This window comes from Panthera pardus, unplaced genomic scaffold, assembly GCF_024362965.1.
Source record: "Panthera pardus isolate Hobbes unplaced genomic scaffold, ASM2436296v1 HiC_scaffold_24, whole genome shotgun sequence".
NCBI lineage: Eukaryota > Metazoa > Chordata > Mammalia > Carnivora > Felidae > Panthera > Panthera pardus.
In genome coordinates, this window is record NW_026526810.1 from 104,534,764 (window position 1) to 104,557,306 (window position 22,543).

Below are 22,543 nucleotides of genomic sequence, written 5' to 3' on the forward strand. Positions count from 1 at the left end.
GTTTCCTGGCGCTTTCATGGGGTCGAGCGGCTGCACGAAGAAGCCCCGTATGCTGAGTCCTTTTCTCCTCCCCTTGGGAGAGCGGCTCCGCGGCCCGGAGAGCTGGCCCGCGGCTAACGACGACGCGCTGGCTCGGCAGGGGATTGCTTCTGTCTGGGGCTCGGCTGAGGCGGCGTTCGCGTCCCGCGCGCACCCGCTCCGCGTTCTCCAGCCAATCCGCCGCTACTCGCGCGCCCAGGAGCGTTCCTCCGTCCTTCTCGGGCTGGGCCGCCTCCTTCCCGCTCCCAGTACTCTGCAACCCGAGCTCTCACACCTCCCCTCACTCTCCACGAGTTCCACGCCTCGCGGAGTAGCTCCGCCCCTGTCCCCGAGTCCGCCCCCGCAACCCTCCGAGCGTGTGCACTCCTTTCCCTTCACTCTCCTGCTATCTAGCCGGTCTCGGGCTCGCTCTCCGCAGAGCGGTCTGGGTCTCAGCGGCCTCGTCGGACGCCTCCGCGCGCTCTCCCCCTGCGGCCCGCCCCCCGACCCCTCTACCGCAGCTAGCCTCCTCCGACCTGGACGCGGAGTCGCGCGCTCTGACTCCGCCCCCCCCACCGCGGACTCGCGCACTCCCGGCCGGGCCTCTCCCCCGCGCAGGCCGCGGAGCGCCCGGCCGCCTCCCCCTCCTTGCCCGGTCGCCGCGAGCTCCCCGGGCGCTCTCGCTCTCGCGCTCTCCGAGGCGAGCGCGCTCCCGGCCCGCGCGCTCCGGGCTCCGGCTTCTCCCGGCTCCTGTCAGTGCGGTGACTGCGCTGGGAAACATGGCGACCGAGGGAATGATCCTCACTAACCACGACCATCAAATCCGTGTCGGAGTCCTCACAGGTAACCGGGGGAGGAGGTCCGGGGCCGTCGCGGCCGCTGTCCCCGACTAGTCTCAGGCTTCTCGTCTGTGGTGACTCTTCTCTGCGGCCTCGGGAGGAGGGAAGACTGAGGAGGGGGACGGGGGGGGCGCGTTTTACAACCGCTGAGAGCCGCCGGAGGTTGGGGTGTTCCCGCGGGCCCCCCAGGAACTGGGGCCGGCCCGTGGGACATCAGGCCCCAGTGCCTTCGCAGCCGAAGTCCCCGGCCCCCGGGGACTGAGGGGCTGGTGCGGCGGGCGCTGCGGGGCTCCTTGCTGCCGGTGCAGGCGGCGGGATCCCGGCTCCGCAGCCTGAAGCACGCCGCTCTGACTGGCCGGCGCGCTTCCTCCGCCAGTGCTCGTCTTAGAGAGGGGGGATTCCCGTTTCCACCCCCTCCCTCCCCTCCCCCCTCCGCTGGCGGCCCCGCGCTGCTGTAGCTGTGCTTGCCCCGGGCACCGGCCGGACACCACACTGGGGAATATCAGGCGAAACTCTGCTCTGCCTCAGGCTACCCGTCGCCAGTCGGGCATCCCCTCAACCACCCGTGGGACACCCCTTGTCTGTCCCGAGAGGTGGGGGATCGCTTGCACCCAGACCTCGGAAAGTGTCTGCATTCCGCCTTCCCCAGCAAAGGGCCCTCTCTCTGCCCGCCTCTTGGTTTTCTTAGAGGGACGGGCTGCACCCTGCGGCCGGGGCTTTTTATTTGAGAGGGTAGGATTCCCCGACTTGGGCTTCTCTGTCCCCCTCCTTTCTGGGAACCCCCCTCTCCGGTTGGTCCCAAGGCTTGTGAGCAGCGCACTTTTCCTGGGTCTCGTTTCCCTCCCTCGCAGAAGCTGTGTGTGCTCTGCATGTCTGATTCCGTTGCGTTGTATTTGGGTAATATCCCTCAGTTCGGCGGTAGGCAGTTGCTGCAGGGCATGACTTCCGAGATGAATAGCAAGCCAATTTGTTGGGGGTTCTGCTGTGGTTCTGTAATTGGCAAGGTTTGTGTGTAATTCAGTGGCGAAGTGGGGGTTAAAGAACTATATTTGGAATCTGAGGGCTTAGTTTGGAGTGAAGGAAATCCAAGGCACACTTGCTGTGATTTTGGAAAAAGAAGAGATGTAGACGGGAATCCTTGTGTCTCCCTAGTCCCCCGCCCCTCACTTCTTATTTATTTATTTTTTTCTCTTGTCAAATTCTGACAGGTTGAGACGGTGCTCGAGAAGGGACTAAATTGAATGAGACTTGCTTTTATTAGGTAGAAAAAAAAAATCTCTGTCGGTAGATATTGAGTGGTAAGCTTATTTGGCTGCTGAGTTTTATGAAAAGGAGATATCCGTGGCACCCCTTCCTCTCTTTTAAGTAAAAGGGTTGCCTTGCCGTGGTATTCTTTCCAGATGTTAATGCTGGTTGGTTGAATTCTCCTAATGGAAAGCCCCTGGGATAGAGAAACTAGTGTAAGCCAGTTGCGGGGAAGGGACCCCCCCGCCAAAGCAGATGATGCGCTGTTCTCTTCTTTTGGTGCTGAAACTGTTGCCTTGTGTGAAGATTCAGTTGTATCAGAATTCTTAGAGTTGACACTGCTGATTTTCAAAGAATCTAATCACGGGTGTAAAAATGTACAGCCTCTATCAGCCTTCAACTTGCTCTTTACAGTCCAGCCGGTTTTGAAAAATGATAGAGTAGTAAGAGTGAAGCTTAATAGAATCCAAAGTATTTCAGCTGTCCATGGAAACGAAAGGTCAAAGCTGTTTTCAAGTTAAACCATAGCGTTTAAAAAAAAAAAAACAACGTATTTTTTTGTTGTTGTTAATTTAAGCTTTCCCTAATAGTTTTATTTAGTGAATCTTCTTACCTGGGTAAAGTGACACAGTAGATAGGTGTACAGAATGCTTTGAAAGATAACAGCCCTTATCTCTATCCCTACAGTACAATAGGGATAATATTGGTATGGAAACAACTAAAGAAACAATGTATGTAATTATTGTGCTACTATTTAAATAAATTACGGTGTGTTTGAGGGCTAAATGTAAAAGGAATTCCATTCCCAGATGAATTAGGAGCACATGTGACTATCTGAAGGGAGAATTTGGTTCATTTACTAAAGGTAAGAAGAAACTGGCATTTCAAAGGGGAGTTGAAAGTCAGTGGCAACCTTATAAATGAATATATTGTGAGGATGAGGTTCTTGAGCAGAATAAAAATGAAATGCAAAGACCTTGAAAAGCTTAGGTGGAATAGGTAGGTGGCACAGGCAAGATGTCAAGGAGAAAACTTTGGCAGTGGAATTAACAGTAATCTGGAGAAGCTGTCTCATGAAAATGAGGTACAGTAGTTTAGGGGGAAAAGTCTAGGGTCAAGAATAAGGATATAGCTGAAGGAACGAAAAAGAAGTTTCAGAATTGGAAGAAATGGTAATGGAGGACAATAGTATGTGATGATAAAATGGACATGTGAAGTCAGAAATAACTTATGTTTTTACTTGAAAAGTTATACTCAACTTCGACAGAGCCTGGAAACAGAAGAATCAGAGGAAAGAACACAAGTTCTCAGTCTGCAAATAGAGGATTTTTATTACAGACAGCTTAAAATTTGTGGTCTTGATATTCCATGTGATTTTGTGCAAGAAAAAACCCTACAAAAATGAACCTATGTTGTGTGATTTTGTGTCTTATATAACTTAAAGTTTTGCAGTTTTACTGTGTAAAAGTTTTCTTTATTGAACTTAGTACTATGACTTCATACTTAAGAAAAATTGAATTAAGAGGCCACACTTAAAACTGTGATTTTTATGAGTTATAATTTGTGGCTCTCTTAAAGGCGGAGAGCTTGTTTTAGAAAATATCTTCTACATGCTTCATGATAATGATGTTAAGTATTTTATCTATTTTAAAGAGGTGATTGAAAGTATTGTCTATCTATGCACACATTTTACAATGTGTTTGTATTTTGGTGAAATTGTGTTGTCATTTCTCAAGTCTTTAATTGACTTTCATTGTGACATTTTTTTATTATCTGTTAAAATCATATGTATACTTTGAAACTTCTCATCCTTTGTATTTTTTTTAGTCTTCATCTTGGCTATGAATTTTGCAAATAGATGTAGTATGCAGTCTGTTGAAATTCTCATCAAATATTAGAATTTTGAAACTGTGGTAGGAAAATATTTAGCAGAGGCATTTCTTTTTGCTTAATGGTCTTGAATCATTTTGGACTTGAAAATTAGATTATAATAATTAGTGTGACATGGCTATTTTAGTTATGCTGATTATTATCAGGAAAATGGGAACATTTAGGTACATAAAAATTGGTTATCACGGAAACATTTTAGGTTTATAGCAAACTCATTATATATTAATGTGTCACTTTTCACCTACTTTTTTCTATTTCTAAATAAACTCTTTATCCAGGGAGCACACTAGTTCTCTGTTAAAGCTTCACAGAAACATCAGGAAACTAATGAATGCATGCATTTATATAATATAGAGAATGAGAATAGAGATCTGTAATCAGTTGAAGATATTAGAACAAATATAAGACTAGATAATAGAGATTAAAAACTACTTGTAAAGTAGAACACCAAATATATTACATATAGGCAGTATTTTAGTCATTCATAAATAAAGTCATTCAAAATATTTAACAGATTCTAAACCGAGGAGATTATAATCATGTAAGTCTAGAATTGTTGAAGCATTTATTTCATTCCTCAAGTTTATCCTTGTATATTTTCTGTAAAGCTTATTTATTGATGTTTATATATCTTTGTTTTGAGAATCGGTGTTGTCATTAACTAGGCAAATTAGTATTGCAAACTAAACTTAAATTCTACCGAATGGAATTTTGTGTTCAGGCAAACATACCAATATTGATCTGTATGACCATTGTTAAAAAGAATCCTATTCCTCAAACTAGGTCATTCTTCCACGAATTTTTGGTTGAAATCAACGTATTAGAGAATTAAATGTTTAGCTAAAGTAGGAAATCATTAATTTCTAACGAATATACTATCATCACTGGCTAACAACCTTATAAGCTAGCAGTACCTATGTTGTTATATATTAAGAGTATATTAAAATCGTGTATGACTATTTGACATTAACTGAGGTGTGGAGAATCAGCAGTATGTTGCTGGGGAAGAAACAATGAATAAGAGTTTAATTTTATTCTTACTGGTGATACATTCGTATTTAAGGTGAATAAAGTACTTTGTGAAACACTCAGTAAAATAGACAAAACTTATACTTTCCTCCTGTAAATAGGATTGAAGAACAAGGAAACATATTTGGAATTTGAGCTGTTAAAAAAAAGATCCTAAAAAAGAAGCAATGAAACCACAAGAGATTTTTTTCCTTCACATCTGGGCAGAGAAGATAAATACCACAGAAGAAGAAAAGATTATTTAACCTGCTCAAAAGTATTTGGGACTGTAGTTAGTATGGATAGCATGCAGTCTTGTTTAATTTTTGAGCAACCACCCCAAAAGCAAAAGTCTAATGAAGTATCTTCATGTAGAAGTTCTATCCAGGTTGTTCAATGAATTCATAAGTGAATTTGTGTTCAATATATTAATTTTAATTAAACTTTCTTAAATTTTATAATTAAACAATCCAGTTATTTTTACAGTTTTTCCAGTAAGTATGCATTTTGAAAGAATGGAATTAAACTTACTATATGCTTTAAAAAAAATTCCTAATTTGAAAAATAAGGGGGCAAGGAAATGAGATGTGGTAAAAAGGGGCATTATACAATTTGTGTCCTGCTTTTCATATTGGGTACATGATATTGTGTCAAGGGATACTCTTTAAGGATTCTAAGTCTTAGAATCAATTTTAGTCTTACTAAGTCTTAGTATCAATTTTACTTGACAATGTATAATTTAAACCGCTTTAAGTATGTGTAAATTAGGAACAGAATGTAGAATTCACATGAATTGTTAAGATAAAATTAGAAACTTCAAAGAAATTTCAAGTCAACCCATTTTATAGCTCCAGACCTCATCAATCTTCTCTGTTATTGGTCCTTTGACACCAAAAATTTAAGGAGCACTGGGTCATGGGAAGAACACTAGAAGACTGGCTTTCTGATGCTAGATTGGCCAGTAAAGTTTTGTAATATTACTTAACTCTTAGCTTTTCTTACCACTAACCAGAAGGAGTCATTCTCTAAGATCACTTTAAACTCTCATGGCAATGTTTCTATACTTTAGCATCTTGAACAACTGGAAAGAGAAATATTGGATATCAGACTTAGTTAATATTTTTTGTCTCCATAATGAAAATCATGATGGGAGGGGTTAGAAAAATGCAAGAGAATAAGAAACAGAAGAAAAGATAAAATTTTAGAGGTTAAGTCCTGTCAGTATAAACTGAAGGAAAAATATTTAGATTTTTTTTCATTTGGAAATTTTTGTGTTGGGGCACCTGGGTGGCTCGGTTGAACTTCAGACTCTTGATTTCTGCCACATGTCATGATCAATCTCATGACTCGTGAGATTGAGCCCCACGTTGTAGGACTCTGCTGATAGTGTGGAGCCTGCTTGGTTTTCTCTCTCTTCCTCTCTCTCTGCCTCTCCCCCTCTCATGCTCTGTCTCTCTCAAAGTAAATAAACATTGAAAAATTTTTGTGACATTGATAATCCTCTGTTATCAGTAGTTTCAGTCTTATACTTAATTTCAGACTTAGCTCAAGCATTACTTCCTCAACAAAATCCTAGAAATTATTCTCTACAATGATGTCTTTGTTTTCCTGCAGTATTTATAAATGTTGTCTATACCCTGTAATCATGTATATGTGGGAGGCTACAAGGTATAGTTTTAAAAAAAGACAAAAGTACTTTAGAGTCAAACAAACTTAGATTTCAGACCCAGATTTGGTCTTTATTTTGGGAAGTCATTTAATCTCTCTGAATTTCAGTTTCCCTCTCCAAAATGAGGATGGCAATACTTATTTCACAGAGTTGTAAGAACTGAGATAATGTATGTGAAAATGCCTACCATATATGTCTAACTTGGAGTGTATATTTAATAATCTTCCTTTTCTCATCATATGTTGCTTTGATGCAGTTTGGTAATGTCTTCATGTATAAACATCTTAGTCAAAGTAGGTTTTAAAGTTCTTAAAACAGAAGATTGTGTGCTTTACGTCTTTTGTGTCCTTTTGTTGTAGCACCTACTAATGAAGTAATGGCGTAGGAGATGTATAATAAAAAAATTGGGTGGTGTGACATTTATATAGTGGCTTAGGAAGCAGCTACCCAAAAACACTTAGGTTAACCAGAACTTCACTGTTACTAGTAAGAAGACGGTTCAGGGGTTTAGTATTTTTCTATATATTGCTAGTAAGAGGATGATATTAATAATGTGTATTTGAAACATTTTTATACTATCAGGTTTGATATCTTAGTTGCTTCTTAGTTGATGGGCAAGTCTTATGAGGATTACTTTAGAGTAATTTTATAGTAATTTTTAAAAATGTCATCTTAAAAAACGAAAAATTTATAGGTTGAAGAAATTCTGAAAATGTTATTTTGAAGGTCAGTTCTGATGGTCAAAATAGCATAAAATAGGAATCAAAAGTTCTACGTCTTCTATGACTTTCAAGACACTTAACTGCATTTTACCTCTGTTTCCTTAGCTTTGAGTGGGGGTAATTGTGCTTACTTAATAGAGTTAATGTGACGAACAAAGGAAATAATGTATTCAGTATTCAACATCTATGTGCTAGGGTCTGTGCTAAAGTGAGGGATACAATAGTGAATGAGACAAATACAGTCCTAGTCCTTTTGGAGCTTCTATTTTAGCATTAATAGGAACACGCTATTTAGTCAACTTGGATATTGACAAATTCATGCTTCATTTATGTTGCATTTCAAGGAATAAAGTGCTTCTATATTTTCTTTTTGATGTAGATTACTTAAGTATAAACATCAAAACTTTTCGTGTAAAGCCATCTGTGACACAAATTTTTAAACCATTACATATTTCCTACTTTCTAACAGAAGATGTTGAACATAATTTATTTTTGTTCAATCAGGTTTAAGTAATTATAGCTAACAATTATCAGGCCTATATACATGGTATAAACATGTTCAATTTGTTCTAAGCATTTGGCGCATGTTATTTAATCCTTATGGCCTTTATAAGTTGCCCTTCACCTTCTAGTTTCTAATCTATACCCTTGGGAAGCACACAAACTACCTTGCTAAAAATTAAATATGGTAGCATATCCATTTAGACTTGCAGGTCTAAAGAATGATTGTTTTCACTTTTGGGTTGAGGGCATTAGAGAAGGAATGGTTATTACTATAAGACTAAAAGAAATTTACATATTTCTTTGTACTTTGACATTTCAGGATCACGGCTAATTGTGTCTGCCTGATGCTGAAAATGTTAATAAAAATGCAGAAACTCATGAAAGGAAGAGACCAGCTTGAGTGCTAAGTGGAAATGTACTGTTAAGTTCTTTTTTTTTTTTTTTTTTTTTTTACAAACAGTAAGAAAAAAGTATACTTAGAATTAATGATCTTTAAAGTCTAATTCAGGTTAAGAACTTTTGGATATCTTGGACACAAGAAATTGAATAGGGTAAATACTATTTTCAGACACAAAAAGGATGAAACATTAAAAATGTGATCACCTTTCCTCCCTTCCACTTAAGAGTCAATAGTGAATTTTGATCCTAATGCAAATTTAAAAAATTATGCTATGATAGCATTGATGTCTCCATGATAGTAGTTACATTTGAATTTAGTTGCAAATGGGATAGCTTCTGAATACTTAGCATGTTGTTAATGAATTTTAAAAACTTATGGAGTATGTTTGTGTTATTGTAAAATATGTAACAGTTCAGAAAGGTAAAGTGTAAAATTAAGCCCTACCACTCTACTTTCCCAGTCTCTTTCTCTCTAGTGTTAATCATTTTTAAGATTTTTAATTTTGGGGTGCCTGAGTGGCTCAGTTGGTTAAGCATCTGACTTCAGCTCAGGTCATGATCTCATGGTTCATGAGTTCAAGCCCCCCATGGGAATCTCTACTGTCAGTGCAGAGCCTGCTTCAGATCCTCTGTCTCCCCCTCTCTGCCCCTCCCCCACTCACTCGCTCTCAAAAATAAACATTTAAAAATAAGAAAAAGATTTTTATTTTTGTTCTTCTGTATACAAGCATATGCTTATTACATCAGAGTTTGCAAATTGACAGACCAATGGCCATAACTGACCAATACACATGATTCATTAGGCCCCGGCTGTGTTTTTACAAAAAAAGTGTGTTTCTAATATTTTAAAAATATATTTCATATAAACCCATATTTTTAACTTTTTAAGATTCAGCAACATGGCAACCTCTTTTTCATATGACAATAATTGGTTAAGTGGTTGTCCCCTGGAAATAGAGCATGTGTTCTCCAGTTTCTCTCAATTCCCACTGAACCTATTTATATTCTTTACCTAGCTCTGTCATTTGAATTTGTGATCTTTGCTCATACATAGTATTCTGCACCTACCACCCTTTCCAGCATGTCTTGGACATGTTTTCATATTAGTGAAAATAATAATAGTTAACTTTTTTGAGAGCTTACCAAATGTAAAATGCTTTTTAGAGCCTGTCATAGAGCCTATTAATTTAATCCTCATAATAGTATCACTGTTTTACAGTTGAGGAAATTATAGCAGAGAAAGATTAAGTAATTTGCTCAAATTATTTTGATGGGCAAAATTTAAAGGCCAAGCTGCAAGTCAAACCCATGTAGTCTCTTCCTAGAGTGTAAGCTCTTAACACATTATACTTCTTGGCATGTAACAATTAGTTCATATAGATATAAATTTTTCTTTTTATGCTGTATTTAATCATCACTCATAGGTTATTCTGTATTTAATCATCAATCCTCAATTGATGAACCTTGAGATTTCTAATTTTTCACTGTGACAAATGTTGTAGACAGTAACATTGTACATTTATCATTGCATATTTGTGAGTTTTTTTAAATGTGAGATTAATTACTCTAGACTTTTTGGGTCATTGGTATATGAATTTTAAAATTTTGATAGAAATTAGAAACTTGCCTTCCAAAAATAATGTACTAATTATAATTAATATTCTCCTCTTCATTTGGTATGATCTTTTTTGTTACTTAACTGGTTCTTTTGAGATCTCTTTCTTGAATTACATATGTGGATTAGTACCCTTTTACTGCAAATGACAGGTACCTAGCTCAAAATTAAGTGAAAATGGGAAGTTACTAATTTACGTAGCTATGTAGGAGTATAGAGGAAGAATTGATTTTAGGATTTCAAGCAGTGTGATCAGGGAATTAATATAATCATGAACTCTTACTCTTCATTTCAGTGCTTTGTTTTCCTGAGTATGATGCAAGTTGCTCCTTTGTCCTTCTTTGAACCAATCATTATGACTAGGAGAGTGAGTACTTTTTTTCCCTAAGAATATAGTCTATTACATCTTTTCCTTTTTCTCCTGCTTTCTCCTTTTCCTCTTTCTCCTGCTTCTTCCATGAAAAGGGTTCTCTGGCAGATAGTTATAAATTCAAACTGGAGCAAGTTAAGTTGTGAGAATTAGTGGGCTAAACTCAGGACCCCTTAATATCAATAGTGGCTAATTGATTTGTCAGTTAACTATGACTGACTTCCACTTCTTCATGCTGTGTTTAAGAATGCTTATGTAATGACATTTTAGAATAGTAATATACGTGTAATAGTAAGATTTTACTGGTTTTTACAACAGCCTTTTTACGTTACTTTATTTTACACTTATGATCAGTTATGGGTCTTTAGTCTTTTTTTCCTATGAACAATCTCTCCCAGTGTTTTCTAAATTTTGTTCTAGCAACACTTCTCTGGGAGATATTACAATAGGTATGGTGTGAAGAGGTTTTTCTTTTCTTTTTTTTTTTTTTTAATTTTTTTTAATGTTTATTCATTTTTGAGAGACAGAGAGAGACAGATAGGAGTGGGGAATGGGCAGAGAGAGAGGGAGACACAGAATCTGAAGCAGGTTCCAGGCTCTGGGCTGTCAGCACAGAGCCCGACGCGGGGCTTGAACTTACGAACTACGAGATCATGAACTGAGCCGAAGTCTGACGCTCAACTGACTGAGCCGCCCAGGCGCCCCAAGAGGTTTTTATTTTCAAATAAATTTGAAAAAAAGTGCTGTATAACATCCCTTTTTTTGGAGATTCATAGTATATTAAAGCATATTAGCATATTAAAGACATGAGTGATATTATGGTTGTGGATCCTGTTGAACTTTAGTGTTTCTAAAACTTTTTGAGAATGGAACACTTTCTCAAGGCACACCAGAATTCAATACTTCTTTGGGAAATTGTGTTTTTTTCCCCCTATAAATGGTCTTCTGGAAGTCCGTGTAAGACCCTTATATTTATTCTTTTAGCTTTTTGCTGTAGAAATAGTGGTTACCTATAATAATCTCCACCATGAAGATTCTTTTAGTTTGGATTTGTGTATATATATATATATATGTATGTATATATACGTGTGTATATATACACACACACACACACACACACACACACACACACACACACATATTCAATTGCTTACCAATTCCCATTTCTTTTTTTTTGTATTAAAATATTGACTGAATATATTATTCAGAAAATCTGTGATAGCGAAAACTAGAAAGAGCAATCTTGTTTTGTTATTATTATTACATGAGAGAGAACATTGGATCAAATTGTTTCGGATTTTTCCAGTGGGAGTTTGGTATCATTATCTGTGAAGTGTGAAGTTGAAGAGATGCTCTCTAAAATCTCCTTCAGCTCTAAAATCTTATTAATCTCAAACTCAGAACATGCCTCATATTTACCATTCTATTATTGCTTGTATTCATGTTATGTACAATCTGTTACTGACAGCACAATTATTGATCTGAAATGCCTTCCTTACTTCAAATAGGAAAAATTGCTAGACATCGACACTGACATTCATACCAAATATAAATGGAAATAAATGTCTGTTACTTCCACTGCATAATATGTGCAATTTATTTCCTTCAATATCACATGCTACAGAGTTCAAATCACAAAGTGCTTAAGATTTGGAATAAACATTACATACATGTAAGTGTAATAACTGTCAAGCTTAGAAGAATTAACATGATTTGTGTGATTTGGATGTATTGAAGTATTACATTTTTCTTCTTTAATTAACAGATATATATCAAGATCTGGAAAGCCAAGATTAGTACTCCTCCCCTGCAAAAAGTTGTAAATATTTCGCTTACATATTTAAAATAAAGCTGTTGTAAAAATAAGACCTATAATTCTAATGAACACTATTGTTTTAGGATCACACAGATACTTGGAATAGTGGGTTCTGGATTAGACCACCTGGGTTTATACCTAAATTAAATGAAGTTAAATTTTTAGAGTTACTTAACTTTTCTAAGCTATGGTTTTCTCATCTGAAAAATGGGGAGTAATACCAATGCCCTCCCTAGAGGGTTGTTGTGATAAGTGAGATAACTGTAAACATTTAATGAACGTGCCCACATAATAAGTACTCATTAAATGTTTGTTTATTGTAATAACTTTGAATGTAATTACCTTTATAAACATGGTAATGGAAATCCATAAATATAACTGCTATTATTATTATTATTTTATTATTATTTTTAAGTAAGCGCTTTGTGTGATGTGAGGCTTGACTCATGACCCTGAGATTAAGAGTTGCATGCTCTACTGACTGAGCCAGTCTGCTACCCCACTAATACATCTTTTAGATAACTGATCTAGTCATGGTTTATCTTCATGCTGTTTTTCCACTATTTCATATTATCTTCTTTTAGGAGCAGCATTAAAGATTATTATTATACTGGGGTTGTCTTGATCTAAATTCTTATTTTCTATCTTAAATTTTGGGCTGTTAGGGTAAGAAGATGGTATTTGTAGTGTAATAACTAATGACAATTTGAGATTTTTGATATATACATTTAAAGTAAAGTATAGATGGGAAACTGTTTCTGATATTCTTTAAGTCTTATTAAGATCTGTGGAGAAAACTGCCTCTACCTATGTGGGTAATTTAATGGAGTTCTATTCTATAGTAAAGAAAGTAGAAAAGTTTTAAATATTATACAAATGATGCAGTAATACAGGGTGGTAAAGCAATAGTAAAATAAAACTACATAGATGATTGTTGATTTGTAGAAGAGAGATTTTTAATTGGTAGATGAGGAAAAGAGTAAGCCCCAGGGATAAGGAGCCAAGACTTGGGCCTGATTGTGCTTGGATTGAAGTAACAATTAGTTGGGGTATAAGGCAAAGGAATATTATGTATAAAAAGGGGGAAATGCTTATGAAATATCAGATGCCAAAAGAAAATCTGTAGAATTTACAGCATTGTGCAGATCGGTCTGTGAAGTATTATTAGGTGGAAAAAAACCCTGTCAACTATACATTGTGGTGAAACATTCATGCTTTTCTGATTTTTAATGCAATTCAGAAGTGGGTCATATCTAATATATGAGAAACTTGAAATGGAGATCCCCTACCCGCATAGTAGGAACTGATAAGCAAAATAATTATGGATCTGATTTTATTACTCTGTTGTTTTCCTGCCCATGATTAATATATTAGTCTGACTGTAGTCTGACTTGTTAACAAACAATACAGACCAGTTCAATATTGTCTTAGTCCTTTTGGGTTGCTCTAATAAAGTACCATAGACTGGGTGGCTTATAAACAACAGAAATTTATTTTTCATGTTTCTAGAGGCTGGCAAATCTTAGATCAAGGTACCAGCAGCTGATCTGATGTCCAATGAGGGTCCACTTCCTGGTTGATAGACAGCTATCTTCTCTTTGTCTTCTCACATGGCAAAAGTGGGAGGGGAAGTCCCTGGGTCTCTTTTTTAAGGGCACTAATTCCATCCTTATGACCCCATCACCTCCCAAAGGTCTCACCTTCAAACATCATCCCACTGATTTTAACATAATGAATTTTCGGAGGACACAAACATTCAGCATGTGGCAAGCATGTGATTTGCTTCACATTATGTGAGGCTAAAACCACTAAATATTTATAGTGTCATCCATCCTTTGAGTATGAGGAGTTAGTTGTAAAGTAGGTTTACATTTTAAGTCATTTATATATTAAAAACACTTGCCAAGTACTGTATGATAGAATTTACCAAACTTTTTCTGTAAAAGGCCAGATAGTAAATATTTTGGGCTTTCTGGACTATATGATTTCTGTCACAGCTATTCAGGTCTGCCTTTGTAGCATGAAAGTAGTCATAAACAATATGTAAATGCATGAGCACAACTGTATTCCAATAAAACTTTATTTATAAAAATGGATTGTGGGCCAGAGTTGGCACAAGAGCCATAGTTTGCTAAACCATGCTCCAAGACATAGTCTGTGTTAGAAAAGTATAATTCCAAATTACTTGTATGTGAATTGAACTTTTATGTTAGTTAAAATTTGCATTTATAAACCATCACAAAACTTAGTGGCTTAAAACTACAGTTTAATGCCTCTCACATTTCTACAAGTTAACTCAGTGGTTCTGCTGTAGGTGGCATTAGTTGGGGTTCTGGTATAGCTGCAGTCGTCTGGAGGCTTAAATGGGACTGTTGTCCAGGGCCTTGGTTCTCCTACATGTGGATTTATCCACATGGCTGATTCATTAGCCTCATGGTGTGATGGCTGGGTTCCAAGAAGCATTCCAAGAGCAAGCATTATGAGAGGGAGGAAGCAGAAGCTGCCAGCCCAATTAAGGAATAGGCCTGAAACTGGCACAGCTTCATTTTCACCATTTTTTATTGGTCACAGCACTAGCCCAGAGTCACCGTGGGAAGAGACTAGGAATACTAGGAAGAGTGGTTAGTTGGGGGTCGTCAAAGTAACTGTCTATCGCAGAATTGTTCAAATTGAACTAGCTTTAGTAAAGAGGAAATTTGTTATAAGAATAATGGGGTGTCTAATCTCATAAAACCTAAGTATGGGATGAAGCCTTAGGAATATTGGATCTAGGGTTTGAAGGTCCTCAGGACTGTTTTTCATTTTTGCTTTGTTCTGTAAGTTTTATTTTGTTTCACCACAGATTTGCCTTTTTCACAATGGAAAAAACAGTGCCATCAACAGTTTCTATATTATTTATATCTTCCCATTTCAGCCATCCAGAGAAGGACTGACTTTATTTTCACAGTTGTGTTTCTAAAATTTTTGAGGAAGAACTTTGTCCTGGACCAGTCATTTGTGATCAAAGGATAGAGGTTATGCTGTACCAACCATGTGGACAGGAGCAGGGTCAGTTAACAGAAAAATGATGCTGAATATGTAATCCTAAAATAGTTTACTTATTTCTTCCCTAACCATCTGTTTATTAAGATAAAATAATTTCATAAATAATTTGTTTCCCCACTGCAGGACTAACTTACTCCTTTCTTCAGCTGTCTGCCTACAGATATTTCATTTTTTGGAGAGTAGACTAAAGTAAGGACTGGGATTAGTTCAGTATCTTGAATATTCATAATAATCTCTTACTGCTTTGAGTAGGGGACAGCAGCATTTAGTATATACTATCTCACTTTGCCACTGTTAATATAGAATCAAATATGAAAGTTATCTTACTGTGCTGTTACTCATTGATTTCCAGGATTGATTTGGCTGATCTAGCTGGCTAAGTGAGTATATTTTTCCTTTGGAAAGGGTCTACTTACATACATGAAAGCAAGTTAACTGTAAGGGATACCTGGTTGGCTCATTCAGTTAAGTGTCCGACTTCAGCTCAGGTCGTGATCTCGTGGTCCCTGAGTTCAAGCCCCGTGTCAGGCTCTGCACTAACAGCTCAGAGCATGGAGCTGGCTTTGGATTCTGTGTCTCCCTCTCCTTCTACCCCTCCCTTGCTTGCACTCTCTCTCTCGAAAATAAATAAACATTAAAAAACAAGTAAGTATAAGACAGAGTGAAGAGCCATAATAGAAGTATAAGCAACATACTGTGGGTGCACAGAGGAAGGAACAATGAATTTAGACTGAATGGCTGTAGGAGGGATGGTATTTTATTTTATTTTATTTTATTTTATTTTATTTTATTTTATTTTATTTTTTATTTTATTATTTTATTTTTATTTTTTATTTTATTTTATTTTATTTTATTTTTATTTCTATAATTTATTTTTTATAATTTGCATCCAGGTTAGCATATGGAGGAGGGATGGTATTTTAGAGAAGGTAGTGTTTGAGTGGGGCCTGGAAGAATGAATAACCCATCCTGGGAAAAGCAAGGAAAGTTAATCTGGCTGTCAGGTTTTTTTGGCTGCTGAAGGGGTGGCACTAGAATGTCTTGGCTAAAGTAGATGAACTTAAATATAGGTATAGGAAATTCAGTATGAACAGCTGCATGACTTATCTGATTTAACCTTCCTTAATTAGAATTACAAGAGCTAACTTGGTTTTGCTACATTCAGGCCTTAGGTGACTGTGTGGTAGTTTGAAGTTTAAGAATTAGATTTTTTTTTTAATTTTTTTTTTAACATTTATTTATTTTTGAGACAGAGAGAGACAGAGCATGAACAGGGGAGGGGCAGAGAGAGAGGGAGACACAGAATCTGAAACAGGCTCCAGGCTCTGAGCTGTCAGCACAGAGCTGGACACGGGGCTCGAACTCACGGACCGCGAGATTGTGACCTGAGCCGAAGTCGGACGCTCAACCGACCAAGCCACCCAGGCGCCCCAAGAATTAGATTTTTTAATTAAGTAGTTTATCTCAAAGACTCAGATTTTTAGATACAGAACTTTAAGGATTATCTGGGCAAACCCATTCTACTAGGTAAAGAAACTAAGACCCAGTTAAATGACTTATTTAGGGTTACATGATAAAGTATGGGGCTAAAACCCAGGGCACCTTACTCGTAGTCTTGGGTATTAAAAACATTATACAGTGTATCCTTTGTAGTAAGATGATTTACCCCAGTATACACCCATTTGAATTTCCTGCTGTAACATTTTTAAAATGTGAGATATAACATGCATACAGTAAAATGCACAAATGTTAATTGCACAGCATGATGAATTTTTCATGTATATAGACTCTTGTAAGTACCACCCAAGATCAAGATATGGAGCATTTCCAGCACTCCAGAATCTTCCTTCATGCCTTTTCCTAGTCAATATCCATTTCCCATGCCACGCCCAAGTAATCACTATTCTGATTCTTGTCCTCAGGGATTACTTTTGCCTATTCTTGAACTTTGTATAAATAGAATGACTTCTGTCACTCATCATTATGTCTATGATATTCATCCATGTTGTGTGTAGCAGTTGTTCATTTTATTGCTATGTAGTATTCCATTGAATGAATGGATCATTATTCTTCTGTTAATAGACATTTGAATTATTGCTAGTTTTGACTATTGTTAATAAAGCTATTATGAATATGATTTTGTATGTCTTTTGATGAGTAAATTGCCTCATAGGTGTAGAATTGCTGGGTTGTCATTTCCCAAAAAAGTTTTACCATTTTCTATCCCCACCAGCAAAGGAAGATAGTTTCAGTGTTCTGCATTCTTGTCAAAATTTGGTGTTGTCAATCTTTTTACTTTTAGCTGTCCTGGTCAGTGTATAGTGGCTTCTGATTTACATTTCCCAGATGAGTAATGATGTTGAGCACCTTTTAATATATTGAGATATATTAAATATTTAATATTTTAAATACATTTTTTAATAGGGCTGTCTTACAGATTTGTAGGAATTCTTTATAATTCTGAATGTAAGTATTTTGGACATATATGTGGCAAATATCTCCTTCCAGTCTGTGGCTAGTCTTTTCATTCTCTTAATAGTGTCTTTTAATAAATAAAACTCTTAGTATTAATGAAGTTTCATTTATTAAAATTTATGTGTAGTGGGTTTTTTTGTGTGTGTGTGTGCATGTATAAGATATCTTTGCTTACTATAAGATGATGAACATATTCTCCAGAATTTTCTTCTAGAAGCTTTATTGCTTTCCCCTATACTTGAACTTTTTTGGTGCATTTCAGATTAATTTGTATGAATGAGGCAAGGTAGAAATCAATAGCTTTTTTTTTTTTTTTTTAACAGCCTATGGATATCCATTTGCTCCTACTCGATTGTAGGGTACCTTTGATATAAATCAGATGGCTCTGTTTCTAGAGTGTATATTGTGTTCCACTGGTCTGTTTGTGTATCCTCACACCAGTATTATCCTGTCTTAGTTACTAGGAATTTATACTGAGTCTTGATACCTGGTGGTATAGGTTTTCCAATTTTTTTTCTCCTTCAGTGTTTTTCCTTTTGAGGGGAGCTATACTTCATATACTAATACTAAATACATATGCATCTAGAATCATTACAATACAAAAATCGATTGGTATTACATTTGGGATTGCATCGAAGCTGTACATCAATTTGGACAGAATTGGCATCTTTAACAGTATAGAATCTTCTATAAACCTGTAAACATGGATGGATATCTATCTGTTTACTTGGATAATTTTTAAAAAAATGTTTATTTATTTTGGAGAGACAGAGCATGAGCTGGGGAGGGGCAGAGAGAGAGGGAGACACAGAATCCAAAGAAGGCTCCAGGCTCTGAGCTGTCAGCACAGAGCCCAACGCAGGACTCGAACTCACGAAGTGTGAGATCATGACCTGAGCCGAAGTTGGACGCTTAACTGACTGAGCCACCCAGGTGACCCTCTATTTACTTGGATCTTTAAGTTCTCTCAGCAGTGTTTTATGATATTCAGATAATTCTATTTTATTTTTTTAATCTATTTTTTTTTTTTTTTTGAGAGAGAGAGAGAGAGAGAGAGTGTGGGAGGGGTAGGGGCAGAGAGAGAAGGAGACACAGAATCCAAAGCAGGCACCAGTCTCCAAGCTGTCAGCCCAGAGCTCAATGTGGGGCTTGAACTCAAGAATCATGAGATCATGACCTGAGCCGAGCTTAACCGACTGAGCCATCCAGGTACCCCTTTGGTATTCAGTTTAGATGTCTCATACATCCTTGGTTTATGGCTAGATATTTGATGTTTCAAAGATGCTGTTGTAAATGATATAGTTTATTTAAATTTCATTTTCCAATTGTTTCATATTAATACATAAATACCACTGATTTGCTGTATTTTCATCTGTAAACCATAACCTTCCTAATCACTTTAATATTTCATAGTGTGTAGATTTTTTTTTTGTATTTTCTATGCAGCAATATCATCTGGGAGTAATGATATTACTTACTCCTTTCCAGTCTTTGTACATTTTTTTCTTTGTTCCTTATTGCAGTGGCCAAGACTTTCAGAACAATGGTAATAGAAATAGTGATAGTTTTATTCCTAAACTTAGGGGAGAAAATATTTAGTATTTCAATATCAATTATTTTGTTGGCTGTAGGTTTTTGTAGGTATCTTTATCAGATTAAAGAAGTTCCCATGCATTTCTAGTTCTCTGAATCATTAATGGCTGTAAGTTTTATCAAATGGTTTTCTGCTTTTATTGAGATAATCTGGTTTATGTTTTTAAGTATATAATATGATGAATTACACTGATTGATTTCAGTGTTAAACTATCCTGTTACTCCTAGAATAAATCCAACTTTGTCATGATGTATAATTGGATTCAATTTGTTAATACTTTAGGATTTTTACATCTATTGATAAGAAATATTAGCCTATATTTTCCTTTCTTGTAAAATTTTTGTCAGGTTTTGATATGAAGATTTGCTGACCTCATAAAAACTATTGGGAAGTGTTCTTTTTGTCTCCTTTTTCAATCCTCTGAAGGAGTTTGTGTTAGATTGGTATATTTCATCTGTACTAGGAAAGAATGTTTATTCTGAAGTTTGTTGATGTTAGTGTTAATTGAGTTGTTGATGTTAGTGTTAACTGAGTTCTTCAAATCTTTTAAAGACTTTTTTTCCCTGTTTTTATCAGTACGACGAAAGAATCTTAAAATCACCAACTATGATCGTATCTCTTTTCCTTTCAGTTTTTTTCAGCTTTTCCTTTATATATTCTGGAACTCTTATTAGGTATATAAAAAGTTAGAATTGTTACAATTTATGGTTGAACCATTATGTCATTATGAAATGTCCTTCTTTATCTCTAGTAGTATTTCTTGCTTTGAGGTCTACTTTGAACTTCTATTAACATAGTCACTCAGTCTTTTCATCAGTAATTCTGTGGTTTACTTTTTTCCTTCCTTTTATTTCAACCTATCTTATATTTCAGACACTTATATTTAAGTGTCTTTTGGAAATAGCATACTATTCAGTCATGTTTGTTTAATCCAGTTTGACAATCTGTGTTTTAACTGGAATGTTTATTCTGTTTACATTTAATGTAATTACTAATAATAGTTGGATAGAAATCTATCATTTTTCTTGTTCTTTTCTATCTCATATTCTTTCTTTTTTTTATTCTTTAAAATTTTTCTATTTTTTGATTTGCCAAGTTTTCTAAATTTCATTTTTATTAGCTTTTTGTTTAGAGTTTCCATAATTATAATTTTTTAGTTATCATAGAGATTTTAATATTTTATTAGTATCTGTACTTTTACCACTTATTGAACAATGGAAAACTTAACACAGTTTAATTTCATTTACTCCTTCTCTGCTGTTTGTTTATATGTTTTACTTCAACGTGTGTTATAAACCACATAGACATTTTTTAAACAATCAGTGTTCTTTTGTATTTATCCACATATATCCCCTTTCTAGTGCCCTTCATTTACTTTTGGAGTTCTTTGCTACCATCTGGGATAATTTCCCTTTTCCCTGAAGAAATTCCTTTAATATTTCATCTAGTGCTGATCTGCTAAATGCAGATTTTCTTAGCTTTCGTCTGTGAATGTCTCTATTTTGACTTTTTGAAGAAAAATTTTCCTCATGCTGAATTCTAGGTTGGTATCTTTTATTCTTTCAACACTACAAATATTCCTTTTCTGGCTACCATAATTTTTGTTGAAAGTCAGCCATCAGTCTTATTGTTGCTCCTTTAAAAGTAATGTGCATTTTTTGACTGCTTTAACAAATTTTTTTTTTTTTGTAGTTTATAACAGTTTGTGTAGTGTCTAAGCATGATTTTATTTGCATTCATCTTTTGCAGGAAAAATTTCAAATAAATAAATATTTTAAGTGTTGTTTCCACCCTAATCTCTCTCCTCTCTCCTCAACTTGTTAGATGTTTTGTCATCATTAGATGTCATATGTCTGTTCTGCCTATTCTTTTCTTTCTATGAGTTAGGTATTTCTACTGTTTTTTTTTTTTGTTTTGTTTTTTAAGGATATTTATTTATTTTGAGAGAGAGAGAGAGAGAGAATGCAGGAGAGGGGCAGAGAGAGGTAAAGAGAATCCCAAGCAGACTCTGCACTGTTAGCACAGAGCCTGATGCAGGAATTAATCCTATGAACTGTGAGATCATGACCTGAGCCAATATCAAGAGTCAGATGCCTAACTGATTGAGCCACCCAGGCGCCCCATCTACTAACTTGTTTTTTAAGCTTACTAGTTCTCTCGTTTGCTGTGCCCAGACAAATATTAAATCCATCCAGTGAATTTAAGTTAATTTATCTTATTTTTTCAATTCTAAGAAGTCTGTATGATTCTTTTTTTAATAGATTTCCATTTTTTTTGTTGACTGTCTTCATACTTTTATATATTTTGTCTACTTTTTTCTCTGTTTATGAACATATTAATAATTGCTTGAAGTCTTTGCTTATCCCACTACCTGCATCATTTCTGACTGCTTCTGTTTTCTGCTTTTTGTCTTGATTACAGGTCATATTTTCTTGTCTCTTCACATATGTTGTTAAGGAAGGAAAAAATATACTATGAATAATAATGAAAAGTAGAGTAGTTATATGAATAGATGTTCATTTTTTTAAAGTTGTATAGTAAGCAATATATAATTTAACTAGATAGAGGCTGAAAAAAATCTCTTCCTCCAGAGATGGTTTTCCTTTCCTTTTCTTTTTTTTTTTTCATTTTTTATTTTTTAAAATTTTCATCCAAATTAGCATATAGTTCAACAATGATTTCAGGAGTAGATTCCTTAGTGCCCCATTTAGCCCATCCCCTCTCCCACAACCCCTCCAGTAACCCTCAGTTTGTTCTCCATATTTGAGTCTCTTCTGTTTTGTCCCTCGCCCTGTTTTTATATTATTTTTGTTTCCCTTCCCTTATGTTCATCTGTTTTGTCTCTTAAAGTCCTCATATGAGTGAAAGCATATGATTTTTGTCTTTCTCTGACTGACTCATTTCACTCACATAATATCCTCCAGTTCCATCTACGTAGTTGCAAATGGCAAGATTTCATTCTTTTTGATTGCCGAGTAATATTCCGTTGTATGTATATGTGTGCGTGTGTGTGTGTGTGTGTGTGTGTATACATACACACCACATCTTCATCCATTCATCCATCAATGGACATTTGGGCTCTTTCCATACTTTGGCTATTGTTGATAGTGCTGCTATAAACATGGGGGTGCATGTGTCCCTTCGAAATAGCACGCCTGTATCCCGTGGATAAATGTCTAGTAGTGCAATTGCTGGGTTGTAGGCTAGTTCTATTTTTAGTTTTTTGAGGAACCTCCATACTGTTTTCCAGAGTGGCTGTACCAGCTTGCATTCTCAGAGATGGTTTTCCTTTTCAACTGTTGAGCCAATTGGCTGTGGTGCTGACACTACAGTT

At 36.5% G+C, this 22,543-nt stretch overlaps 1 protein-coding gene across 15 annotated transcripts in view; it reads left to right on the forward strand.

The window, feature by feature from the left end:
• Positions 1-682: 682 nt before the first annotated feature.
• The window catches only part of GPHN (gephyrin), a 609,447-nt gene continuing 587,586 nt past the window's right edge, over positions 683-22,543 (forward strand). For 14 of the 15 annotated variants that reach the window (XM_019451514.2, XM_019451516.2, XM_019451519.2 and 11 more), the window contains exon 1: positions 683-861. In XM_019451514.2, the coding sequence (XP_019307059.1) occupies positions 798-861 (64 nt within the window). In that variant the 5' untranslated portion in view covers positions 683-797. Of the gene's footprint in view, positions 862-10,253; positions 10,277-22,543 lie in introns of those variants that run through there. The other variant, XM_053889509.1, reaches the window with a different exon arrangement.